General features: G+C 41.7%; 1 protein-coding gene and 1 long non-coding RNA gene across 2 annotated transcripts in view; one reads left to right on the top strand and one right to left on the bottom strand.

Annotated features, from left to right (window-relative positions):
* The first annotated feature begins 10,403 nt into the window (after positions 1 to 10,403).
* Has2 (hyaluronan synthase 2) overlaps positions 10,404 to 27,037 on the top strand; it is a 28,920-nt gene continuing 12,286 nt past the window's right edge. The window contains exons 1-2 of the mRNA NM_008216.3: positions 10,404 to 10,956; positions 22,746 to 23,372. Coding sequence (NP_032242.3) covers positions 22,746 to 23,372 — 627 coding nt within the window. The 5' untranslated portion in view covers positions 10,404 to 10,956. The remainder of the gene's footprint in view (positions 10,957 to 22,745; positions 23,373 to 27,037) is intronic.
* Has2os (hyaluronan synthase 2, opposite strand) lies at positions 10,490 to 15,006 on the bottom strand. Its single transcript, NR_002874.2, has 4 exons — positions 14,898 to 15,006; positions 11,182 to 11,336; positions 10,873 to 10,995; positions 10,490 to 10,587 (listed from the first exon to the last, which is right to left on the bottom strand). It is a non-coding gene; the product is annotated as a hyaluronan synthase 2, opposite strand (long non-coding RNA).

Here is a 27,037-nt window from a genome sequence, read left to right as displayed (position 1 = left end):
CAAAAAAAAAAAAAAAAAAAAAAAGAAAAGAAAAGAAAAAAGAAAAAGAAAAAGAAATCAAGACAAGAATCTTGTCACCTTAATTTCTTCAATACACATAGTACTTGGATCATGATTTTGTGACCTTCCTAGGGACAGATAGGAGTGAATTCCCTTCAGACTATTCGTTAAAACTGGTTATTATTATTTGTTTATAGACATCTATGGAAAAACATGACTTGCCCACTGCATGTGGCTTGCCATCGGGATTGTACATTTTATTCACACAACTCCTCTTAACCCTTGGAGTATAAATTGTTTGATGCTCTGAATAAAGTCTTCTATTACATGCTGCTTGGCGGGCTCCATTCTCTGAGGTCACACTGCCTCTAGAGTGGTAATCAATCGGCTGCATCGGCACGTGGCTGTTCTGTCAGTCAGGTGGCAAAGAGAGCAAACAGGAAATGGGTTGAGGGTATAGAACCTCAAGGCCTGACCCTAGAGATGCAATTCCTCTACCCTCCTAAAGGTTCCATAACCTTCCCAGTCAGAAACTCAAACTCAGAAGCCAGTATTTAAACATAAGAGCCTACGGAGTACCTTTTCTACTTAAAATCCAACACTGTTTATTCTGTTCTAGTCTAGTCTAGGTACCGGATAGCACCTTATATGTTAAAGATAAATCAAATACAACTGCCACTAGTAAACTCCCTGAACTTAGTAGATAGGACATTGCTTCCTTAGCTCAATACGTTTTACAAGATTTTCGATAAACTTCAACCTCACTAAGCAGACAAAAAGAGAAGCTGATTATTAGACTTGGGCATTGGGGTTCTAACTTGTTAGAAGTCAATGAAGGAATAGATTGGGGTGAGGGGGGTCACATCCTGGTAATCCTAACAGCTTTAAGGTTCTTGTGGAGGGTTATAGATTTGAAGCCAGCCTGCGCTACAAAGTGAGATCCTGTCTTCGAAATACCCAAAGCGTGGAGGTAGCTCTCAGCGGTAGAACACTTGCCTAGTCTAGAGCAGGGTCTGAGTACCGAAAATACAAAGGAAACCGTGGACGACTTAATCTCCAGATTCTTCTCGTAAAAGTAGGGCCTCCTACTTATATAGCTAATCTAAAATGTCAATTTTTTCCAGCAGAAATGCTTAAAATTGAATTTTTTAATGTTTATTTATTCTTTCTGTGTTTCTTTGTCTCTCTGCCTCTCTGTCTGTCTGTCTGTGCCTGTCTGTCTGTCTCTCTCGTGTGTGTGTGTGTGTGTGTGTGTGTGTGTGTGTGTGTGTGTGTGTGTGTGAGTGTGCACGCCCACATCATCTTTGTGACGTTCGGGACAATTTGCTAGAGTTGTTTCTTTGTTTCTTTCCTACTGTGTGGATTCTGTGGATTGAACTCAGGCAGTCAGCCTTGCCTGTAACTACTGTCACCCATGGAGTCATTTACCTGGCCCCTTCCAGCAGCATTCTGTATTATATAATACAGTGATAGAAGAATCGTTATTTAGCTAAAAGGCTTCCTATAATTTAGATGGACTTGGCATAAGTTAATAGAGCTAACTACTTCTCTTGCACATAGTTATAAGTGTTGTTTCCTTAAGCATCCTCTTAAATTCTTAGCAGCAGGATTTCTTTAACCCTGTGTGGACTTATGCCATTCACTTCTGTATCTCTTAGGTTACCTGAGTCAACGCTTTAGAAGTGCATGTATTTATTAAATATTGGCTAAAGAAAGTAATGAGTTAATAAGTGGTCACTTGATATCTTTCATATAACTAACCTAAAGCCACGCTATGGTTGTGGAAAAATATGTGCTTCAAACAATGTACATGCATGTGTGTGTGTTTGTGTGTGTGTATTTTATCTCCCTAGCTGTACTGTAACAACATAAAGCTACCAGCCCTGACTCTGTCTTGTTCCTGAGTACTCTGGCACTCAGAGAAAAAATTAGACTGGAAGCTAGGAACTTTGAACTCCTCCGTGTGTCCGGGCAAATGTTTCTTTGTTATTTTATCTCATGGTGGAAGAACAATCAAGCACCCACAGAGAGAAAACTCAGACTGAATCAGAAACTGATTCTGGTTCGTACAGCAGGGAAGGATCCTGCCCTACAAGCTGTGCTCCCTGACCCCAGCACCTCCTCAGCACTTTCAATGCTGATGAATTTCCCTGTGTATTTGGAGGAGATTTTCAAGCCACAGAAAGCTCTCTCAAACGAGCATCTTAAACACGGAGCTCCCCACATTTTCAATGAGATTTGGTGGTTTTCGCTATAGCAAGCTCCTTAGGGACGTGGTGCTCGCTGCTGATGCTTAGTCAGTACTTTTAAAGGGAATATGTGTAGGCACTGAAGTCAGATTTGCAGCTTTTAAGTCTTCAAGAAGCACTGGCTGGCTGTTTAAGCTTTAGAATACTGAACACTCTCGGCTGTAGTCAAAGAGCGAATTCGTAGGGATGTCATTTTTACCAGTGTTGTCGATAGCTCTAGCAATTATAGCTAACACTTATTTCATACCTATGAGAACATTAAAAGAATATCATTGCTTATGTCCCACAAAGAATTTTGAAGATGAACTTTCACTTCCACATCAATTTTACATAAAGAAACTGAGACTTAGGCAAATTAAGCAACTTCCCAAGACTGTGCAGAAAGCAAATGTAGAGATGCCAAAAAGGGACCCTTGAGTTTAGAACCCTTCCTTTTCACTGGATCACAACTCTCTGGAAAGTCTTCCTGGATTAACATATTTTCAAGTAACATCCTGATTACACAGACTTCTTGGTATAGAATCTAGCATAAAGCCATCAAAGGGAAGTGCTTCAAAACTCAAAGTTGATTAAAAAAAAAAAGAATACACTGTTACTCTTTTGATGGTCAAACAGTGTCAAAGACAAAGGCTGTTACTACAAATAGCCATGTGTAAAAGGCAAAGGGCATCTCATTGTTCCCTCCAATGTAACTGAATCTTAAGACCCCAAGCTTCAGCATGCATAAGGACTACCTGGAAGCTTCCCAAATTTTCTAAGCATGTTTTCCGGAGACGCTAAAGGTTCTGATGATTTCTGCAGACCTGAGAACACAACCTGCATTTTGTAAAGGAGTCTAGAATATGTACTGGAAGCCATCCTCTGGCCACTCTGAAAAATACAGATTTATATTTCTTATCACCTTTGACTCTTAAAAACACTCATTGTTAACATCATTTCCTAGAGTACTTAATTAAAAAGTCTGATCATTTTGGGTGAACAAACAACAGGTTCTGTTTTGGTAGAGATGGACCAAGAACAAAACTCAGCACCCACATGTATATCCATCCTAGACTCCTATACCTATGTCAAACTGATACATTTAAGGTACTTTCAAGGTGCTAGGGAGAACATTTTACAGGGGAGACCATTTCTACAATTCATTTCCAAAGCAATGGTGCTTTGGAAAGCACCGCCATTTCTTGCTTTTATTTTCAAGTTACCCTGATAGGAAGTGACTAAGGCTTGGAGTGGCACCTCTTAAGGGTTGTTGGATAGACAGCAGTAATAGTTGCCCTTAGGTGCAGTTGGAATGGAAATTCCCATAACTGGGTGCAGAGCTGCTACTTTTCTTCCTTAAATGAGGAAATCTCACTTTACAGTGTAGGTCCATACATGTCTCCCCAAAATTTTGCCACTCGAAATTTGACGTTTATTTGATTCAGCCTGAAAACTTATGGTGGAATTTGGGCTTTTGGATTCTAAAGATGTAAAATCAGGTCAATATCCGAGTAAAGAGACTGTAATAAATTCTCAAAAGCATCTAACACCCCAGAATTCTTCCAACATACCTAGAGCCCCCTCTGTATTTTTATTCCAAATTGATTTCTAAACAGCAAAAGAAAATGGGTGTGTGCCATTAGAGAAAATAGCTGTATGTTAGTCTCCCTCCCTTAGAAATAGTTATTAAGTACATACCATAGGTTCTAAATAATTAGGAATATTTGGGATTTAATGTTCTTTTCAAAGAGATCCCAATGTTTCTCTCAGAAAGGGATTTTAAAGATTTCGGTGAACAGGTTGGGAAGGCAGTGGGGGCTTCTGAAATTGCATGCTAACTTCTGAGTGCATAGGCATTATTTTTGTAAAGAAAAGCAGTTTATTAAAAAAATGAATAGTAAAAATGTTTTTTTTAACCAGACAAGTTAAGCAAACATAATCTCAAGTAAGAAATGAATTCATATTTAACAATTCACTCATTCTAGAGATGCAAATTTTCTAAGGTTTATATGAATTGATGGCATAACCACAGAATTTCCAAGGAAAGTCATTGATTTATTTTTACTTATAGTTCTGATTGACAAATGACTGTAAATATGTGTGTCATAAAAGCTTTCATTTAATATTTTAAAAGAAAGTATACAGGTCAAATCAAGTATTATAAAAGCTGTTGTTTAATATTTAAAGCAAGGTATACAGGTCAAATCAAGCCAGGCAACCCCCCCTCCCATTGCACATTTGACCTCTGTGAAGACAAAGTTTGAAATCTCACCTCCCAGTGACATGAACTGTACTCAATTACTGTGAAATTGAAGATTGTTACTGTGATGTAGAAAATTAACCCATCTCTATAGCCAAGATATTGTTTATGAATAAACATATACAGCTCAAAATCATTCCCTCTGTCATTATGATTAAGACAATTAAAGTATCAAAAGACAATTACTTATTTTACAGGATCCATGAAGAGCACTTTCTGCTTTTGTTCACTTATTTAAGAACATGCCCTTCTTGATTAACATGGTGGCACTTAAGGGTACTCTAATCCTTTTCTGTAGCTAGCATCTGAAATGCCCAAGTGAACAAGATGTCATCTGTGCTACATAAGGGAACTTCTAGTCAGAAACATAAATGAAGCAGGAGATCATTCTTGAAAATTAAGTAATAATATAAAAATTAAGTCGTCATATAATTACTCGATAATTAAAGTAGCATGCCAAGATCCTATGCCAGACACAAGGATTTGTTTTCCATTTAAAATAATTGACCAAAGGCTGGAGAGATTGCTGAGTTGTTGAGATCACCTTTTGCTCTTACAGAGGACGTGGGTTCAATATCCAGTGCCCAAGTGTCAGATTACAACCGTCAATAATAACCTCTTCTGGCTTCCATGGGCAACACACACACACACACACACACACACACACACACACACACACCCCACTAAAACACACACAATAATGTAAATAATAAAAAATAAAATAAAATGAAACAAATGATCCATGTGGTGATGTGGTAAACCCTTTAACCTGGAGAGTAATTGTTAGTCAAATTATAATTGTTCACATTACTTATTTCTGAATACCTACCTGACTCTGTGGGGAGGGGAAAAGGGGGGCGGCTACGGTGTATCTGGTTTGGTCTTTTGAAATGATCTCACTAGAAGCCCAGGTTGGCCTTGAACTTATGATTTTCCCAGCTTCTGCTGTACAATTTCTCACACTGCGAGTGTGTGTCAACAAGACTGGCTCACATTACCTAGTTTGGGGGATTTAGTCTGAGTCTTATGATAGTTTGGAATAGGTTCATTTATGGATAAGGCCAATGGCAGATGTCTATAAAGGGCGAGTAGTGGGATTTGGATTTTCTTCTCTTTCCCTTTCACTTTGAACATCTTTTGAAAAATAGTTCAAATAATCTCGAGAGTCTCATTTAAAATGCTCAAAGACTGGCAAACGGTAACTCTGGTATATAAGGTGCCTCTTCAAAAACTATGAGAAAAAGAAAATGGCCCTCAGCCTGTATCAGTAAAGCACCTTGGCCTCTTCTGAGAAGGTCACTCTACTTTCTCGGGTGTGATGGCTGCTTGCATCTCTCAGAATCCACACAGTCAAATCCAGTGACCACCATTAATATAGTAATAACCTCTACAGTTATTTTTCTGATTTAATTTAAGAGCTATTAAGAAGGGGAGTTTGATAGTCTGGTTTCTATGTGGAAACCCCTTGGTATCAACCAAATTGGAAAGTAAATAACAACAACAATGAAATCGATAAATTCTAAGTTGATTCTTTCTCATTATCACTGAGCTTCAGCTGGTTTAAAAATGTCAACATTTGTAGACCAGGGAAGTGCTGTGTTTTAGTTCTTATTCAGTATACAAAGTGATACTGATTTATATCAAGGTTCAGAGAGAAGGGCTTCTTCCAGAGTGGTTCTAATTCTTCTGTCCCTGAACAGCAAATAGGGCAAACATGTAGACATTACCAAGCAAAGCAAGGGGATTTATTAAGCAAGAACTCGGTTTTGAGGGAGGAAGCTGGCTGGTGCAGGTTGAGAAGGGGCAGGAAGAACCAGAGCTTTTATGACATACACCTCCAGCATTTTGGCTTTTTGTGCACATGCTATATCTGTTCCATTAGTTCTACATTCAACTCTCCATGTCCTTTGTCTTATAAGCATCTAAAATGTCCGCTCAGAGAGTGACGTAAAGATGCAAGCTCGTTTTATTGTGTCTGGCATGGAGGGTGGTGGGAAGGGTAGAGGGAGTGAAGGGATGTACTTAAGGAGATGCACGTGGGATGGATGGACACGAGATTTCTTTTTTGTCATGTTTTATTATTTTTTCTTTTGAGACACGGTTTCTCTGTGTTGCCCTGGCTGTCCTGGAACTCACTCTGTAGACCAGGCTGACCTCGAACTCAGAAATCTGCCTGCCTCTGCCTCCCAAGCGCTGGGATTAAAGGCGTGTACCACCACTGCCCAGCTGTCATTTGTTTTATACATATGTTTTACACATGTTAATTTTTTAGGCTGGGCAAAGCCTTCTGGGGTCCTCTCTGAACTCTACTCTCTGCTTCATTAATGTCATTAAAAACATGTTAAATCACATACAATAAGCCAAAAGTTTTCTAATATTTGTCCTAGTCTCTGGGTCTTTTTGTCATAAGGAGCATTAAGTATTCCCTCTGGACATCTCTGTTCCTAGTTTGCCATCTTATGTCTATCGGCAAGTAAAATCAACAAGAAGAACACAGAGTCACATACTACAGCATTTACTATATATAACATAAAATAGTATTTTTTCAATCCTTGCAGGAACCCAAGACTCTTCAAGACTATCAACTATACTTATAATGATTCTAACACATTGTTTTTATCTTCCTCATTGCCTTGACACAGAGAGTAGTGGGTAACCTGCCAGACTTTCAGGAAGAAAAAACATCATTGCACTGAAGTGACCCCCAGACACACTCATGAGCAAAGGACCGTCTCATTTGAGAAAGCCCTGGATCACGTAGTGGGAATTGCTGAGTAAATTATAACCCTTGACTTTACCAGCTTTTAAGAATATATGTGAAGATGTGAGATGCACAGGGAAAAGCCTTCTGCTTTGTTTTTGTTTTGTTTTGCTTTGTTTTTTTGAGACAGGGTTTCTCTGTGTAGTCCTGGCTATCCTGGAACTCACTCTGTAGAGCAGGCTGGCCTCGAACTCAGAAATCCGCCTGCCTTTGCCTCCCAAGTGCTGGGATTAAAGGCGTGAGCCACCAATGTCGCAGGGTGGGAAAAGCTTTCTGCAGTGCACTTACTTACATGGTTGCTAGGTGGAAAGGGTTCCATATGTTTGCTTTCTGTAATGGATATGTAGCTCCTGGGACATTTTTTTTTTTTTACTTGAATGAGGAAACTCCTAACAGTTCATTGTTTTCACTGACTCTTGTATCACGCTGTAGGCAAGATTGGTCTTTATTCTTCTAAGAGCTGGGATTATGGCTGTGCACGAATAATGCTCAGCTTCATGATTTTTTCCCTCTATGAAGCAAACCTGCCTGCACAGTTTCAGCAACTGACAGCCTCTGCTGCTGCTGCTCCTGCTGCTGGAAACACGAAACATCCAGGAGAAAAATTCTCACGTGAGAAATTTGCATTCCTCAAGATGTGTATGAAAGGCTCCAGTATCGAAATATATTAGTGGACAAGCTTGGACATAGTGCTAATGATTAATTGTTTTTGTAAATAGTTTAGTAGTGATAATTTGGACATCAGAATAACCCAGTACACCAATAAATTTCAGTATCAACATGTGATACTATAAATATTTTCAAGAGATAGACAGACAGAGAGAGAATATGAATGCATCAACGATAAACGTTCCTTTTCTTTGATTTTTTTTTCTCCACTAGCATCTACTTCCAGAAAACTGAAGTGCCTTTCCAATCCCACAGACAATAAATATTAAAGGTGTGATCTGAGTGTAAGGACTCTTGAATTGTGGATCCCTCTTCGCTTATAGGGAACTTTAACTGTTAGCTTTAAATTATGCTAGTATTTTCTCTCTTGCCTCTGTGAGGACAGGGAAGTGCACAGATGTAGAACCAAAGTTTATACTTGCCTACAGCTGGGGGGAGGGGGGGGCGGAGGGCATGCAACTTTGTTTTATGGCTTATGAATTACAAGGAAGAAACAACAAATGTGTTTTTCTTTAATAAAGAAACTTAGTTTTACTAGGTGTTCTGCTGCTTGAACTGTTAGCATAAGGACGATTTAACACTATTAAGCAACTGTTAGAGTAACTTTGCTTGTGGGCATTTAGGCATTTAGAGATAGAGAAATGGGAGCTATGAGGCCACTGGGGAGTTTACAGGTAGAGACTTGGCATCCCACAATTTCTCCCAACTCAGTTTAATTTACATTATAAGTCACGGCGCAGAAGTTGAGTAATACTTTAAAATAGCAATTTACCACTTCCCAGACCATGAAAAACCAGGAAGCTCAGGTCTGATTAAGTGTGATGAAATTGCGCTCTGAAATTTAAGGCAGTCTTTGCAACAGTTGAATCACCTCAAGCGGGAGTTCAAAGGCTAGAGTCAAGAGAGTTGTGGGGGGGAAATGAGGAAGTCTCCCCAGAGTGGCATGAAGTCAGCCACCAAAGTGATGGCTCCCAGAGGTGAAATGGCCTTGTGTTTGGGTGTGTGGGGGGAGGTGAGGGTCGGGGGTGGGGGGACTGGCTTTGCAGATCCAGCTTTGTGGGGGATGGGTCGGCTGACAACTGCGAGTTGCAGTCACACTCTGCATCCCTATTCACAATCCTCAACTCCACACCTGCCTGATATGTTGCGAGCCTCACTCCCGGTTTATTCCACTTTTCTCTTTTTGTCTGACCTTTAACTATTGCCCAAATTTATATTCCGATCTTATCCGAAACACATATACCATACAGCATCAAGATGCGGTAGAACTCAAACGAAGCCCACATCAAGAGCACGAAGAAGGGAAATAAAAGAAAGGAGGGGATGGGTGGGGAAGAACAGAAAAGGAAGTAAAAGGCAAGTAAGGTTTTAGCAGATTTCAGTTTTAGCCTTACTGCGTAAATCCGCTTTCATTTTTTCCTAAACAGCGCCACCTAGTGTCCATTGTAGCTCTCTGAGTTTTTTTTTCCTTTTACCTTTTCCTTTGGGTGGGGGCAGGGGCGGGGACCGCAAGGATCAAGGGAAAAGGGCGCGGATGCCCTAAGGTTGAAAAAAAAAAAAAAAAAAAAAAAAAAAAAAAAAAAAACCCGAGAAAGAAAACTCTCCAGTCTTGGCGTCATTGAAATTTTAAAATGGTATTTTGAAAACATTAAGTAAAAGGCTGTCAAGAGGCAAAAGTAATTTCAGATGTTTTACGAGATGACTGCTTCCGTACACTTTCTCAGGTTTATTGCTATCATCATTATTATAAACTTCCAATCGAGAATCTTTTGTATGTTTTCATGTCTGAGAATCATGAGAAAAAAAGAAATTTAAAAATTTTCCTCATTTCAGTGTCCAGCCCACCCACAGCGAAAACTGCGGGGGGGGGGGGGGGGAGACGTTGACATTTGCCTTTTGCTTAGAAAGTTTAGAGCTGGGAGGAAGAAAGGGTTAACAAATGGCAAACTAGTCGCTCTTTTTAGCGTCCTAGGCCATTTGTGGAGCAAACTAGGTAGCACGGACGTACACACACACACACACACACACACACAACGCGCACACACACACAGAGTCAGTATTCCGCCAAGAGCAGTGATTTAGCCTAAGAGAACCGTTTGGCCTTAAAATCATTTATATGCAACGGGGAGTTTATCAAGTCGAGGGAATCCTTGTAACGCAGACAGACTTCAGCAATATTTGCAGAGCAGGGCTGCCCGCTCCGCGGTCACTGCCTGAGGAGAGGTATCAGGCGGTGGTCAGCATCTGTGCTCCGCGTTTCTCAGCACACGTTAACAATCAAGTTAATTGAATTCATTGGAGTTTAGAAGCGGCCTCTAGCTCAGAGAGGGCTTTGAATGGCCAATTTCTCTCTCTTCCCCCCACTCCTCCCCGCCTCCCATCCCGCCCAGTCCCTCCCCTCCGGGTTCCCCAGTCTACACCTCCCTCCTCCACTCCCCTCACCCCCACTCCCTCCTCCGTCCTATTAAAACACCCACCGGCTCACTTGTTAAGACCCCCTTAAGTTGGAGGAGGCAGAAAGGCAACCACAGCGAAGAAGAAGGAGAAGTCAAGGCGTCTGGAAAGAATTACCCAGTCCTGGCTTCGAGCAGCCCATTGAACGGGGGACTTGAACCAGCCAAAGACTTCTTCATTCTGCTCTTGCTAGACTCTGCTGAGTCTTGACCCGGCTTGTAGGTTGATGTGAAAAGAGATTTTGTGTCGTCGGAGGGAAGGGGATTGGAGCAAATAGCAAAACAGGGGGAAAAGTTAATTTATTTTTAAAGCACATTTAACAAAAAGAATTAGAAGACTTAAGTGCAGCGGAAATAATAAAAGAGAATATTAGTGAAATTTCTTCTCAAAGAGGGGAGAACCAAGCATTTAAGGCTCCCCCATCTTTTTTTTTAAATGTTGTTTTTAAATTTCTTATTTTTTTTGGCCGGTCGTCTCAAATTCATCTGATTTCTTATTACCTCAATTTTGGAAACTTCCTTCCACGACCCTCCGGGACCACACAGACAGGCGGAGGACGAGTCTATGAGCAGGAGCTGAACAAGGTACGTTATACAGACGCGTTTGGGTGAACTTTGAATTCCCTAGATAGATTGGGGGCAGAGAAGAAATTATCAACAGAGCTTTAAAAAAAAAACCAACAACAAAAACCCCCTAGTTTCTATAGAAACATTTGAGGTCTGAAGTGTCCCCCAACTCCCCCCCCTCCCCCCCGCAACAAACTGCCCATGAGGGAATATTGCCAATCACTATCAAGTCTCGCAGCATACCCTGGGTTTTAATCATCCGGTGAAATCCGCTGCCTCTCTGGGCGCACAGGTAACTTGCGTGGCCAAGGAAAGCTGATTGTCCCGGGGTGTACTTTTCCACTGGGCATCTTCCCGAGCGTCAAAGGGGCTCCGGAGTCAGAAAACAAGGATTTCCACTGTGTACGGAAAATTCATCCCACAACTGTCCTTACCTTCCTACCCTTCCCTTCTTTCTCCCTCACCTCCCACCAGTATGTGGGCTGGACACCCTGGCACAGTTCTGTGCGGGGGTGGAGGTGGGGGTACAAACAAAACCGCTCAATTTTGGCTTAGACTGAAAGGGTTAAACGATCCGGGTTTCCAGCTACGTTAGGCTGGAAGAGACCCCAAGGAAAGTCCTGCGCCACCTCCTCGCGCTACCATCCTGGTTCAGCCACTCCCCCCTTTTCCCGGGCCTCCACTCCTTTGCAGTTTCCAAACTCCATTAAAGTGTCAGGCAGCGAGCATCCGGGCACAGCCACCCCGAGAAAGCCTTTCCTGGGGCAAGGGGTCCCTCACGCAGGCATTCGCCGCTGGGGGAGAGAAGAGAGCGCGCATCCCTCCTTGCGCTGGCCGGCCGGCCCGCACCCCTTGGGCAGGGCGTGCGCGCGGACAGCGCTGCGCTCCCGCAGCTGCACCAAGTCCCGAGCCAAATCCGACGTGGCACGGAGCACGCTGGCGCTTCTTTCCTCCGTTGCAGCTGGAGACGCTGTTGTGTGGGGGATTAGGGGACTCTGTCTCTAGCCCCTTGTCCGATGTGGGGTCGAGGGGCCCTGGGAGCCTGGGAAGAGGTGGGAAGAGAGCCAGACACGGGATAATCAACACCTTGGACTGAATTCGTCACGGTGGTTCCCGCCCAGAGTGAGCCAGGGCTTAGAAATCGGTCCCGGTGAACCAGAGGGCGGGTCTGAAAGGAGGGTCTGTGTAAGGGTGAGAACTTCGTGGCGACAGAGGCGGCTTCCTCTGGCCCAAGAAAGGCAGCCCAGGGGAAACAGCTCTGAAAGGACCATTAAGACAGGGCTGGAAGCATAGGCGGTGTCTGAGAACGAAGGCTTCTAAGACCCAGGTCTCATTACATAGTCGTAGGTGTAGGTGCCGTTTCCACCAGCACCTCTCTGGATATCCCCCAAACTCCCGGGCACAGTATTCTGACTCGGATACCCTTGCCACTAGATAGCCAGCTGCAACAACCGCGTCCTGGCTTGGGACTTGTAGAAGCCCAGGAGGCCCCGCCCCGCCCATCTCACTTCACTACCTCCTGGGACCCTTTACTGCCAAATGAGTCTCTGTAGCAGCTGCACAGAAACGCTACACACTCCTTCAACCCACGTGGCTGGGCTGGGATTGCATTTGATGTCACACCCTGGGAGGGGTGTGTGATGCAATAGATTTGGAGGCTCTGATTGGCTAGGAAGCTCCCCCTCCCCTCCCCAGCCAGAGTCCAGAGTTTATACACTTACTCATGGTCTGCTTAGTGTAAAGCAAACAGTAGATGGGCTTCCTTGAAGTGGGGGAGACCAGCTTCCCAGGCCATTGGAGATTTCAAGGCTTAGCCTGGGATTTCCCTCTGAAGAGAGGCGTAAGGCAGTGTACCTTTGGAGGTTTTAAATCTAGGTGTGATGCTTTTTTTAATAGATTCTTTTAAGAATAAATATGTGAATGGTCAATACATATTTGACCTGAGAATATACGGTTTTTGTTTTTGTTTGTTTGTTTTTAATTGAAGGGTGTATTTCCGTGGAATGAGCTAAAACACATATCCAAGCCCAGGAACCTATTTATGGATGACATTTTACATTTTGCAAAAAAAAAAAAAAAAATAATTGGGTTGAAAAGAACCCAAAATTTAAATCTTTGTCTTTTGTCGTGCAGCTTATGCAAAATGATTCATTCATAAACTTAATGTTTACATCTTCCTAGGTAAGATTAGTAATTCAAATGAGATCGTGTTTTTCTTGCATATTAATAATTTTCCCAAAGGTGTTCTAGTAGATAGAAAGGTTTTTAATTTTAATTTCATTTTAATTTTCAGTGAAAATTTGTAGACATAAAGCACAGATGTGGTATATATGTTATGTGTCACGTGTTTGCAATTCTAGACAAACCCAAGTCCTGTATGGAGATTCTGAACTAAAGCCTTGTATCTGGAATATCATCTTTCCCATTCTTGTTCCCATACACATTACCAGAGTTAGCTGACTTGAGGCATGCATTGTAAATGTATTGATTAGATTCATTGTACCTAGATTGCTTCTGTTATAGCTAAGGCTTAATCCAAACTTTATCAAATGAAGTCATAAGCATATAAAGTCCAAATATGTAACCGATTAGTGATTAGCATCAAATTTGAATAAATACGATATACAGTCAGCTGCTGTTGTCCAGGAAAAGAGGACTTGCCCAATGGGTGATTAAGAGATAATAGTTACTAGACAGCAAGTTAGCTTGCCGTACTCTCTGTTGTTGACTCTGTAGGATGTAACTTCACAGCACTGAGTTTCATAATTACCTTTCCTTTTGCGTTATCTGTACCAACCAAGATTTTTTGGCACTGTGGATTAAGTCTGTATCTTGGATTCAACGTGGAGATTCCCTTTGGGGATTTCTATTACAAATACTTTTGAATCTGAGAATGAATGAATACTAGGAAGTTGTGTATTATTAACTATCTGCATCTTGCATGATATGCAGTCCACAAATTAATGTATTGAGAGACTAACACATGAGCTCTGTGTCTTTTCTGAGTTCTTTTCAGCCATGCACACCTAGGCTGTGTTCTTCTAGAAGCTGTGAGGATAGGGACAGAGCTCCTGGGAGCTCCTGTATTAGCTGAATAGGGCTTAGAGCTTCCTGAATAGAAAACCCATTGCCATGAGTTACCATAACTTGTCTGTAATCATGTTCTTGGTCACAGAAACTTGCATAGAGTAAGTATGAACTTGCTACATATAGCTTTGCATTATTTCATGGAGCCTGGACATTTGTGTGCAGTTTATCGTGTAACATTTTAACCTAAAGAGTAAGTTCCTAAACCCAAGTCAGAAGAAGATTCCATGTCAACTCACTGTAATTTCCTCTTCCACTATGAGCACTGCAGGAGGGTGAAGCCCAGGAGCCACTAGCGGCTGGAAGACTGATGTTATAGAAGCACATGATTAAAACTGATGGCACAATTGAGAGACATTTGAAACCCCAAGAACCATTAGTGTGACAGGGCTGTTAAAAGGCTTTGTATTCTAATCCTGCCTAGTTGGCTCCAGGGTCTTTGGTAGGGAAACCTAGGTGAGGCTAGAAACAGCAATGCAACTTCAAAGAAAAATGAAGAGCACAGGTCACAGTATGAGAATAGCATTGATCTGCTCTGATATGAAGACATACCTTCCTATGGTCTTCAACCTCTAGCTCAGATTTCTAGTCCTAAAAACTAACAGAAGGAAACCATATAATGCCCATCATGGGGAAGGAGGACTTTAACTCTGTAACTCAGTGACTGCTAGCCCAGGCTTTGTTGCACATCAAAAACGTGTGCTACGCTAGTTGTAGCTTGTATCAGGGAATGCTGGTGTGATCAGCAACACGCCAGTGGATTTCATATGATTTTAAGTCAATTGAATCTTCAGCAATAATTGGGAACCACTACATTTCCACTTTTCAGTCATTGTCTGTTCTTTGTTCATGAGAGGCTGGCAGAAACTTACCCCATGTGAATACCTTTTATTAAGAAGATGAAAGTGGCCATTATCTTTGCTGATGTCTCTTGCCTGCATCAATACTCCCAATTCTGAAGATTTGCATAGCATATAAGGCCTATGGGATTAAAAATGAAGCACTTACAAAATATTCCAATGAACTTATGGTAAAGAAAGTTTATGTTCCAGTACTGGTTTTATATATCCATAGAGTTTGGAGCAATGCTTTCGTTAAAGAAATCTCCTTCAAGTGACTCCTGCCATCTCTGTGCCTTGATATGATTACATATTAGTTACAACTTAGAGACTTTGCTGTTGTTTGTTTGTTTTTTTTTCAAGACAGGGTTTCTCTGTATCTCTGGATGTCCTGGAACTTAATTTGTAGACCAGGCTGGCCTCGAACTCAGAAATCCGCTTGCCTCTGCCTCCCGAGTGCCGGGATTAAAGGCGTGCGCCACCACATCTGGCAACTTAGAGTCTTTAATGGATTTGAAAATGTAATGAGGAGGAAAGGAAGCAAAAGTTTACTTTATAAATTATTATTCCTTATTTGAATTAAATATTGCCTTGTATCAACAATAATGACAACAAGAAACATTTTAAAACATATGCCATATTTCAAGTAAATATGCATTTCAAGAAATTAACATTATGAAGATCTTAACAATAGTTATTTCTTTCAAAGTCCTTTTTGTCAGTTTCACTATCATTTTTCGTGACTCCATATGCTAGCACCATTCCATAGCTTAAGAAACTGAAGGTAGCTTATTTTATGCACCTTATGCAAGGTTACACAGTGATTAAAAGGAGGAACTGAGGTTCAGTCTCAACTCACTTTCTTTCCTTAGGCCACATTCCCTGGAATGAATGACAAGGCTAGGTTTGAACATAAGTACATCTGATGTCAAAACTTTTACTAATCTGGCCAAGGCCTCATAATCTCCCCAGTTGAAGAGTCAACATACATGTACACATACAGCCACAAGTCATTAGAGCCAAATTATAAAGCTGTGTGAAGATTAGTGAACAGAATAGAGCCCCAGGGGACAGCCTTTCAGTGTGTAAAAGATGATCTTCTTATCCAGCATACTCCAAACATGACCCCTGCACTCATAAACTTGCTCAGATTGCAACTTATAATTGCTCTCAGGAATCATGCATATCTTCTGTCTTTATTATCTTTACTGCCCTGAAGTCTTCTAGAGCTGGTCTGGGACTCCTCACAGTCATTAAGCTGTAAACACTGGGAAGGTACCCTCTGACCTAATCTCAGTTGCTTTTTCCAGATGCTCATGCAACAAATCTGAGTGAACTTCAGCTCCCCAGATCAAACGTAGAGGAGTGCTATATGAAATCTAAGAGCACTCTGTTCTCAATAGGGACCTAAGACAAGGACAGCATCGGAAAGCCTCTTGTTACTCAATAGCTTCCTGTCTTTATGACATGAAAGGTCAAGGGTGAGGAAAAGGCTCTGTCTGATGCTTACTGACCTGGGGTCTCATGTGTGGGAAATGGGCTACCAGCAAAGCTTTGTCCCTATCCACAGGTGGCAGCACTAGGAACAGTAGTGTCTTTCTTAGGGCAAGGCGGGATTTGAGATGCTACCAGTAAAATTGCACTTGCATAGACGGGTTAGTAGCTTATTGGGAAACAATACTCTCTTCCATCTCTTCTGGCTGTGAGCAAATGGGACAGTACAGAAACCCAGGTGGTTTGGTATATTGCCGTTTGTCTATCTGGCTCCACATTCATTCTCTATAAACCATAATTAGAAGAACACGTCTGAAAGTTCTTCCCTTCTTTCTTCATGCTACACAGTTTTGATTTGTTTGTTTTAGCTAGAAACGAGACTTTGGTCTAATTTCTCATAAGGATTCAAAATTTCTCAGCTAATGCCATCTGAATTTAGGACATTGTGTGGTTTGTGATTTTGGGCAGGCCACTTCAGTGCTCATCATGTGTGTTTCTTTGCCATAAACGTGTATTGCAGTATGTGATTAATAATACGCTTGCCACCTATAAACATTGCAGTGAAAACAGCATGCCTTAAAATGAAGCGAAAGCCTTTCTCTACCACTCGAGTCCAATAAATAATAAATGTTAGCAGCCACTACAAATGGGATGATGATAATGTTGATCACAGTTTTGATGTAATATTCACTCAATTGAGATTTATGGCACATTAACTGTAAATCAGCAGTGTCATGGCATACAGTAGTAAAAATAGCAGGTAAATAAATGGACAGATGGATAGATAGATAGATGGTAGATAGATAGATAGATAGATGGATAGATAGGTAGATAGATGATAGATAGACAGACAGACAGACAGACAGACAGACAGACAGACAGATAGATAGATAGATAGATAGATAGATAGATAGATAGATAGTGTCTTAGTCAGGGTTTCTATTCCTGCACAAACATCATGACCAAGAAGCAAGTTGGGGAGGAAAGGGTTTATTTGGCTTACACTTCCATACTGCTGTTCATCACCAAGGAAGTCAGGACTGGAACTCAAGCAGGTCAGGAAGCAAGAGCTGATTCAGAGACCATGGAGGGATGTTCTTTACTGGCTTGCTTCCCCTGCCTTGCTCAGCCTGCTCTCTTAATAGAACTCAAGACTACCAGTCCAGGGATGGCACCACCCACAAGGGGCCTTTCCCCCTTGATCACTAATTGAGAAAATGCCTTACAGTTGGAGCTCATGGAGGCATTTCCTCAACTGAAGCTCCTTTCTCTGTGATAACGCCAGCTGTGTCAAGTTGACACAAAATTAGCCAGTACAGATAGATAGATAGATAGATAGATAGATAGATAGATAGATAGATAGATGTAGGTAGATAGATAGATTGTAAGATTATATTGTACTTGAATAACTTCTCTTAAATATCATTTTAACCTAGATGTTTGGGGAGAATGGAATTTACTAAGTAATTGCTATCAAGTCCAAGTCCAGTTGCTATTTATAAGTCAATGCGCTAAATATCGGATTCCTCCACTCCCCAAATTCAAGTTTCACATTTTTAATATATGCAGAATGTAAATTTCTAAATTATCTTCGGATCTAGGACTGAAATAACCCAGCATCTCTAACTGAATGGAGAAGCCACATAGACATATTCTTCTTTTAGTAGGAAAGTAGTTTCGTGTAACAGAGTGTTTGAATTAAGGACTGTCTCAGGAAGTTTTTCACATATGGTACCCACATCTATGAAACTGCCTAGAGCTATTAAACCACACACACACACACACACACACAAACACACACACAGCGCTATCCACACACTACATACATGCACACTACACACACAAACTGCACACACAGACAGATACACACACACACACACACACACACACACAGCTATCCACACACTACATACATGCACACTACACACACAAACTGCACACACAGACAGATACACACACACACACACACACACACACACAGCTATCCACACACTACATACATGCACACTACACACACAAACTGCACACACAGACAGATACACACACACACTACACACACACAGAGTACACACACAGAAAGACAGATATACACACACAGAAAGACAGATATACACACACAAACACACTACACACACATACACATACACGCACACTACACACACAAACTGCACACACAGACAGATACACACACACACTACACACACACACAGAGTACACACACAGAAAGACAGATATACACACACACACACACTACACACACATACACATACACGCACACTACACACACACACACACACACACACAGAGTACACACACAGAAAGACAGATACACACACACACACTACACACACATACACATACACGCACACTACACACACAAACTGCACACACAGACAGATACACACACAGACACACACAGAGTACACACACAGAAAGAGGTACACACTACACACACACACATACACACTACACACACACATACACACACACTACACACACGTCCTGTGTGTCGCTCCCTGAGATCAATGCATCTGCTTGGCAAAACAGGCTTCACAAAGTGCTTTTTGCCCTTTGGCCTGCTCTGGAGACGCTCTGCGTGCCCCGCCAGGCAGTACCAAGCTGTAGCAGGAATAGAAAGGTTCAGTTCTAACCACATTTCTGCAGTTTGTTAGCAACTTTCCCAGGCTTCAAAGGGACATTCTGTAGACGCCTATGATGTAAGAGGGTGTTCCCACCTCAGCTGAGGCCAGCAGATGCTATGTGAACACTCTCTACATCCATGTGTGCTGATAAAAGGCAGGGAAAATGTGAATAATGGAAGACTGGCAGGCTGTTCTTTTGCTAGTGATGGTGACTTTGAGCACAAGCTAAGCACACACTTAAGCCTCTCCCTGGCAAACGCTCTGGTCCCCTTGAAATTTTTCACTCTTGTGAGAATGACTCATGTCTTGGAAATGACGAGCTCCAAGTCTGGTGCTTACAGCACCTTTAGGCATTGGTTAATGTGCCCTCTGGGAGTGAGTGGTCAGCATCCTGTCAGCTGTGTTAATTAACAAGGGATGGCGTCCCTGCTCACCTCTCACAGAAGACTCCTCCATTTGCCTTTTTCCAGCAGACTTAACGCTGCCTTTGTGCTGGGGTTGCTCTTATCAGACACCCACACCTCACACTGTGCTGTCCTGCGTATCTGCTCAGTGTCACTCACATCTGTAGTGTGTGCTGGGTGCTTTCTCAGCTTCTCAGCCAGTGGACCCTTTAAAGTGGGTTGTGACTCTCTGGGTTTTAGAAACACTATCCACCACTGCTTCACTCCACTCCTCAGCACTGCGTTGTTTCGAAGAGTCTGGTGAGCATAATCATATCCATGTAAGAAGAAAATGATTTCTACAAGGTAGAAAGATAACCAGCAGTGATCTCTGGCCTACTCTGCATTTCCTTGGTCGTACTAAGGTTAAGGAGATCCACATATATATATATATATGTGTGTGTGTGTGTGTGTGTGTTGTGTGTGTATGTGTGTTGTGTGTGTATGTATGTATATATGCACATGTATATGTATATTATATCCATATGTATATATGGATATATATGCCAATTAAAAATTAAGTGAGTCAGTTATTGATTACATGTTTCCATGCAGCTACCTTGATTAGTGAATGATTATGTTCCACATTTAATGAACAACCAACCTCTCTTTTCATCTTGGGGTGAAAGATTTGCCCAGAACTTTCCTGAAATATATTCAAACCAGAGGAAGATGAAGATTGGAGGGATACTGTCTTCTCTTTTAAATCTTTTTCTCTTCTACTAGAAGAGGCACGTCTTAAATTTCCACAGCCCCTAATGTCGTAGCTACACTTTGTCTGTAGACAAAGAGGGTTAACATTAACCATGCAACAACCCAGAGAAATCTCTGAATGGTGTAGCACACACCCACTTAAAGATAATTAGATGCAGTAGAATGCAGAAAATGGCCACACAGTTATTAATGGCCAAGATGATACAATATTCCTATGGAATATTCATATTTACAGTTTGATAAGAATTAGGAAACTATAGGTAACATATAAGAGAAGAGATTCTTATAGAGATAATTTTTTGTCAAATTTTTCATTTAAAATAAAATCATCCACTTTCATTATTATTATGTATTAATTATATGTAAAGCTGACCAATTCCCAAAGTGGAAATGAAAACCTGAAGAAAGGAACACTATAACAATTATGTGTCATCCATGGCATACACTAGCAAGCCTTTATTGCAAGGACTGTGATATAGCTGTCCTTGTGAGAATAGGCAGGGGCCTAGCAAACACAGAATTGGATGCTCACAGTCAACTATTGGATGGATCACAGGGCCCCCAATGGAGGAGCTAGAGAAAGTATCCAAGGAGCTAAAGGGATCTGCAACCCTATCGGTGGAACAACATTATGAACTAAGCAGTACCCCGGAGCTCTTGACTCTAGCTACATATATATCAAAAGATGGCCTAGTCGGCCATCACTGGAAAGAGAAGCCTATTGGACATGCAAACTGTATATGCCCCAGTACAGGGGCACGCCAGGGCCAAAAAACGGGAGTGGGGGGGGAGGGGAGTGGGGGGGGGAGGGAGTGGGGGACTTTTGGGATAGCATTGGAAATGTAATTGAGGAAAATACGTAATAAAAAAAAAGAACCATTTAAAAAAAACAATTATGTGTCATATGATAGTTCATTTCTACAAGAGGGGGTTAAAATAAAATAAAAAAAATGTTTGTGAAGCAAAATTCCAATACTCAGAGTCAGATATGCTATGGAAAATACAAAAAGAAAGAAAGAAAAAAGCCTCTGTAGTTCTTAAATTACTTAACACCTTTTTTAGAGAGATATGCACAGATTCTTGGGGTTAACTGTCCAGATGACTTGGCAAAGTCCAAATTAGTGTTAAACCTTGTCTATAAATAAATAAGTAAATAAATAAATAAATAAATGGAAGGTGTGCACTGGAGGCATGACCTTGGAGGTTGTAATCCGGTTTTCACATGCATGCACAATCAGGTGCATATGTACTTGCACGCGCGCGCGCACACAGACACACACACACACAAACCAACTTTATTTATAATACATGCAGAATTTAGGGGCGAATTGGGAGCTAAAACAGGCTTAAGGTTTTACCTGCTAGATCTTTTCGTTCAGGTTGGACTTCAGCTGTTGGAATTCAGGGGGGTGTTATTTCTTATCCAGTGATTCCATTATTCTAATAATATGTATTTTGTTCTAGGATGCTGTTATTTTCCTGATCCTCACGACTGCAACAAATAAACAATTGTGGGTGGAAGTAACACATCTGAACATAGGCGCTTTGAAATATCTTTAGGACATCTAGGGGTAAAGATCTTAAGGTCAAAGGGGAATTTGTAAAATGTGAATATTGCCACTGAGCAGGTCTATATAAAACAAGCACACACACAAACAAAAACCTTAGACGTGAGATGATCCATGCAAGGTCAAAGGACTAACTGATAAGCCAGCCCCAGAACTCAGTCTTGCTAATCTCTAACCTCATCCAGATGCGTAGAGAAGATGTAAGCCTAGGGACATGCATTAGAGATGAAATGAAGTCATAGTTGGGAAATTCAGCAGAGTCTCCTGTGGATTTGTTACTCATCAGTAATTAGGGACTGAAGAAAGTATTGAGCAGGCAAAAAGATTACTTTGCATTTAGACAATGTCAGCATGATGCCTAACTGTGGCTATGTACAGAGAGAGCTGCCTTAGACATAGGACTCTAAAAACAATGTGTCAAGGTATGTGTTCAATGCTTTGAGACACATACAAGCACTAGGCAATCACTGGAGGCTTGAAATAGTCCTGTGAGTTGTGTTATCAGGGCATCCTGATTTTAGAGACCTGCCCTTGGTGTCAACATAATGAGTTAAGTGAGAAACTAAGTGCTACAATTCCTGAATGCTGTGTGGGGGAGGGGCACAGCAAGTCCTATTCCTAGCTGGGGAGCTAGTGCCATGGATGGCTGCTGGGGAATTGTCTTCATCAGTGGTATATCCCCTGGTAGGTGCCATGAACACATTGGCAGCAATAAGTGGATGACATGGAGTAGAAAACAAACAAACAAACAAACAAACAAACAAATGGTACATGAAGTTGGGAGGAGGACATGGTGGCAGCATAAGACAAGTTGGAAAGGAGAAAGTAGGTGCTAGAATTGATCAAGCACATTGACTATGTGTGTGAAATTATCAAACAGTGAATATAAAATGAATAAAACTAAAGGGGGTAACCCCCCAGATTACTCTTTCTACAGTTTTTCCTGCCACCCATGATATCTGCATATGATACGCAAGAAACCAGAGTGGTTAACCACAAGTATCTCTGATTACATTTCAGATGCATTGTGAGAGGTTTCTATGTGTCCTGAGAATAATTGGAACTACACTTTTTGGAGTGTCTCTCCTCCTCGGAATCACAGCTGCTTATATTGTTGGCTACCAGTTTATCCAAACAGATAATTACTACTTCTCATTTGGACTGTACGGTGCCTTTTTAGCCTCGCATCTCATCATCCAAAGCCTCTTTGCCTTTTTGGAACACCGGAAAATGAAGAAGTCCCTTGAAACCCCGATTAAATTGAACAAAACGGTAGCACTCTGCATCGCTGCGTACCAAGAGGACCCTGACTACTTACGGAAATGTTTGCAATCTGTGAAAAGGCTGACCTACCCTGGGATTAAAGTCGTGATGGTCATCGATGGGAACTCAGACGACGACCTTTACATGATGGACATATTCAGCGAAGTTATGGGCAGGGACAAATCGGCCACGTACATCTGGAAGAACAACTTTCATGAAAAGGGACCTGGTGAGACAGAAGAGTCCCATAAAGAAAGTTCACAACATGTCACCCAATTGGTCTTGTCTAACAAAAGTATTTGCATCATGCAAAAATGGGGTGGAAAGAGAGAAGTCATGTACACAGCCTTCAGAGCACTGGGGCGAAGCGTGGATTATGTACAGGTAGGTCTGAAAATGCCTGCCAGGGCAAACATACGTAGAAATAAAGCAGCTTTTGTATCTCTCCAGTCCTATGCTATAGCCCATCCTTGTCCCTTCTGAACACAGTGCTCCTTTCAGCCCATTGGAAAACAGCATGACTGTTAAAAGCACATTTTGAAAGACAGGGAGAAAAAAAACCCCAACCTTGTAAAACTGTTAAGAGCATCTATGAAAGTGCTTCCTTGTGTATGCAATTGGTTAGAAATCTGGATTATTTGGACAGGACACCCTCCTTTCGTTCTCTCCCTTTTCCTTAGTTCTTCTAACCCTCTAGGTACTGCCAAGTAAAACCCAACATCCTTGTCCACACTGTTTACACACACACACACACACACACACACACACACACACACACACACACACAAAACAGCAGCAGTAGCAGCAGCTCTGTAAGAAAACAGTGTCTTGCCTGAGTGGAAAGTTCTTCAGAGAGGCTGCAGACTGAAGGGAAGACTAGATAGTGATTGGTGGGTAGAGGTAAAAGCAGATCACTGAAAATGGCTGTGATTGTAAAAAGAGCGAGAGAGGGAAAGAGGAAAATGAAAAGGAGGGGTGAAACCATCATAGAGGGAGCAAACCCAAAGTAATGTTTATTTCACTCCCCAAACAGCATTACCTCACTGCAACTTGACCTTTGAAAGAGTTTGAGATGATGTGTGCTTGCTGGAAAATTAGGCAGGCTCTGTCTCTTCTTAACTCCCTGATAGCTTTCTGTAAGGCTTCTCTTCCCTCAGTTCTCCCCAAGTATGGGGCAATTTTCTCTTCTTAATTTGCTTGCAAATTTCTTAATTTGCTTCTTAAGTTAGATTTTGACCATGAAGAGATCTAGAAAAGAGAAATCTGTCTGGCATAAGCAAGCCACTGTGGCCCTTTGTCCATCCTAGTAGAAGTGAAACTCTAGTTTCAGAAGCGGGATGCTATTGTTCAGGGGTCTTTATTGACACATATCATGCTCCCAGGATCAATAATGAGAATGAGCAGGGATTGAGTAATGATTTTAGAGTCATTGCCTGAGGATCTATCTATTTATGGTGATAATTAGCTGTTGACTGAGAAAGTCAATTGCCTTGAGCCTCAGTTTACCAGATAGAATAAACCAACCTTAAAAGTGCTTTATAATAATTACATCAAAACAACACATCCCTAGGGCTTAGCCAAAGTTACAATGTTATTTCATGCATAACTAACGATTATTATAGTACATTCCAATTTATACTAAAATATATAGGGCTTACCATCTCTTATCGTGGGGCTAATTTCAGTTAGTGTTTTAAGAGTGGAAGGTATTTCACTGGTTTCTCTTTGCTCCATATCCTGTTTTTGTTCCACATTCTGTTTGCTCCATGTCTGTTGCTCCACATTTTTGTTCCACATTCTGTTTGCTCCACATCTGTTTGCTCCACATCCGTGGAGCCTGCATAAGTCTTCTCTTTTTGTCTCCTAATTTCTCAGTAGTAGATCTTTCAGTATTAAGTTTCAGTTATTTCTGCACGTTTGATGTTTTTATGCACGTTCTAGCTTTGGAAGCTAGATAGGAAGATGTTAGGACATTTTCCAAGGAAGATATGGCAGATAACTTAGAACACAAGGAATAAACTTTTGTGCCTTAAGTGAGAACACATCGGTTTAATTCTAGTTACATTCATCAATTTCAATGAAGACAGCATTGTGTGCACTCGCTCTGTTCTTCCTTTTTCTTAACCTATTCCTCGAAACCTCCCTTTCCCCATCATTCTTGTTTTGAAGTTTGTTTCCTTGACTACTTTGCAGTGTGCCTGGCTAGGAAAAAGTAATACAAAATATGAAAGGATACAGTTGGCTCTTTGCTGCAGTCTTCCTCCAGGCTAAACCTTCTAGAAGACTGACTCCAGTAGCTACTGGTATCTAGGTTCTGAGACCTTCTGAGACTAGCATCCAGTTGCAAGCACTCAAACAAGATTAGAAATCATTTTGTATCCTGAAGCTAGACATTCCTTCCTATCCCTCATCAAATCTCCGGTAAGATTAACATGCTTGACTACAAAATGGCACACTCAAGGTTCAAGCTAGCCAGAGAACACTCTCATTTTCTCTTTGGGCTGATCCAACGTTTGGAAAATGTAAAGTAGAGGGCCAATTGCCACAAAAAGCAGAGAGGTGTGAAGACAGTGGTAACTAGGCACTGCTGGTGAATGGACTTGGGGATAAGTGTCCTAAAGAGAGGAAGAATCAGGCCCCATGGGAAAAGACACCGGGGACAGAGAGCTAAGGAAGGCTGTGACCATCTGTGTACTTGCAAGGATACTGACTCACCACGGAGAGGTGTGGCCAGGACGTTTGGTTGCTAGTTACAGCTGGTCTTCGGTGCTGTTCAGAACTCTGTGCACTTGAGTTTGGATTTCTGGCTTATTGTTCTCATGACCTATTATTTCATATCTTCACCATGCTCCCAGTTCCCTGTCTAAACCCCTCCCTGGCTAACTCCTAACAGATGATCTCACCTCCTACAAACGAGAAACCCAGACAATACTGTTTCTGAATGTTCTTAAAGCCATCCTCACCCTCTGCTGTGTATCCTATCTCAAATAGCACTTAACCTGACTGACTTTGGACATCAGGGCTGTCCTGTCAAGCTAATCCTCACAGGTCCCCTGGCTTCTTCTGGTCTGCTCAGGAATAGATCTTTAGTAATTGTGAACTCTACCTTGTCTGTCTTCTCGGCTGACTACTGTTCCCAACTCGTAGATTTTCAAACATCTAGCATTGTTCCAGAATACTGAGGAAGTTCTCAGACAGGGAAAGTCTGTGTAGTAGCTGCGTCCCTGTGGTGATGATCGTTGCTCTCAGGGGGGAGAAAGAGGATAGAAAAATAGAAAATAAAAATAAAGTGAGGAAACTCAGTGAAAGGAACATAAACTTTAATGGTAGAAAAAGGAGAAAGAAGAAAGGGAAGATTTTTGACTTTTTTTTTGGATGTGTGCATTTTGTATGAGTGAGCCAATATACATGTTTTAACTGAGGTCAAACAAGGTATTTGTTTGCTTTGCTGTTTTAATAATTATCTTTACAGTCATTTATGCTACAATATCTACATTTTTGTGTGCTTTTTGTTGATAGTTTGCTTTTCTTTTTTCTTTTTTTTTGTTATTGTTTAATCCTTTTTTACAGTCCAGTCTTCAACCCTAGTCTGCCCCCACCCAACCACTCCCCATCCTATACCTCCTCTCCCTCCCCCTCCCCTGTCTCCAAGAGAATGTCCCCACCCCCCAGCCTTACCCCACCAGACCCCACTTCCTGGGGCCTCAAATCTGTGGAGGGTTAGGTGCATCTTCTCTCACTGAGGCAAGATCAGGCTATCCTCGGCTGTATATGTGTAGGTGGCCTCATATCCGTTGGTATGTGCTGCCTGGTTGGTGGCTCAGGCCAGCAGAAAGAATGGAAACAGGCAACCTTGGGAGGTAAGAAGTGAGGGAACCCTCTAGAATGTACTGGAGACCTGGGAGGTGAGAGCCTCTCAGGACGCAAAGGCAGGGGAACTTGTACAGTCCACCTCCAGTGGAAGGACAAGGCATCAAGTGGAGGGATGAGGTTGCCATCCCACAGCCAAAAGCTCTGAACCCGCTCCTGTCTAAAAGAACTGCAGGGAC

The sequence above is a fragment of the Mus musculus genome, chromosome 15 (assembly GCF_000001635.26).
Source record: "Mus musculus strain C57BL/6J chromosome 15, GRCm38.p6 C57BL/6J".
Lineage (NCBI taxonomy): Eukaryota > Metazoa > Chordata > Mammalia > Rodentia > Muridae > Mus > Mus musculus.
This window is presented reverse-complemented; position numbering and strand designations above follow the sequence as displayed.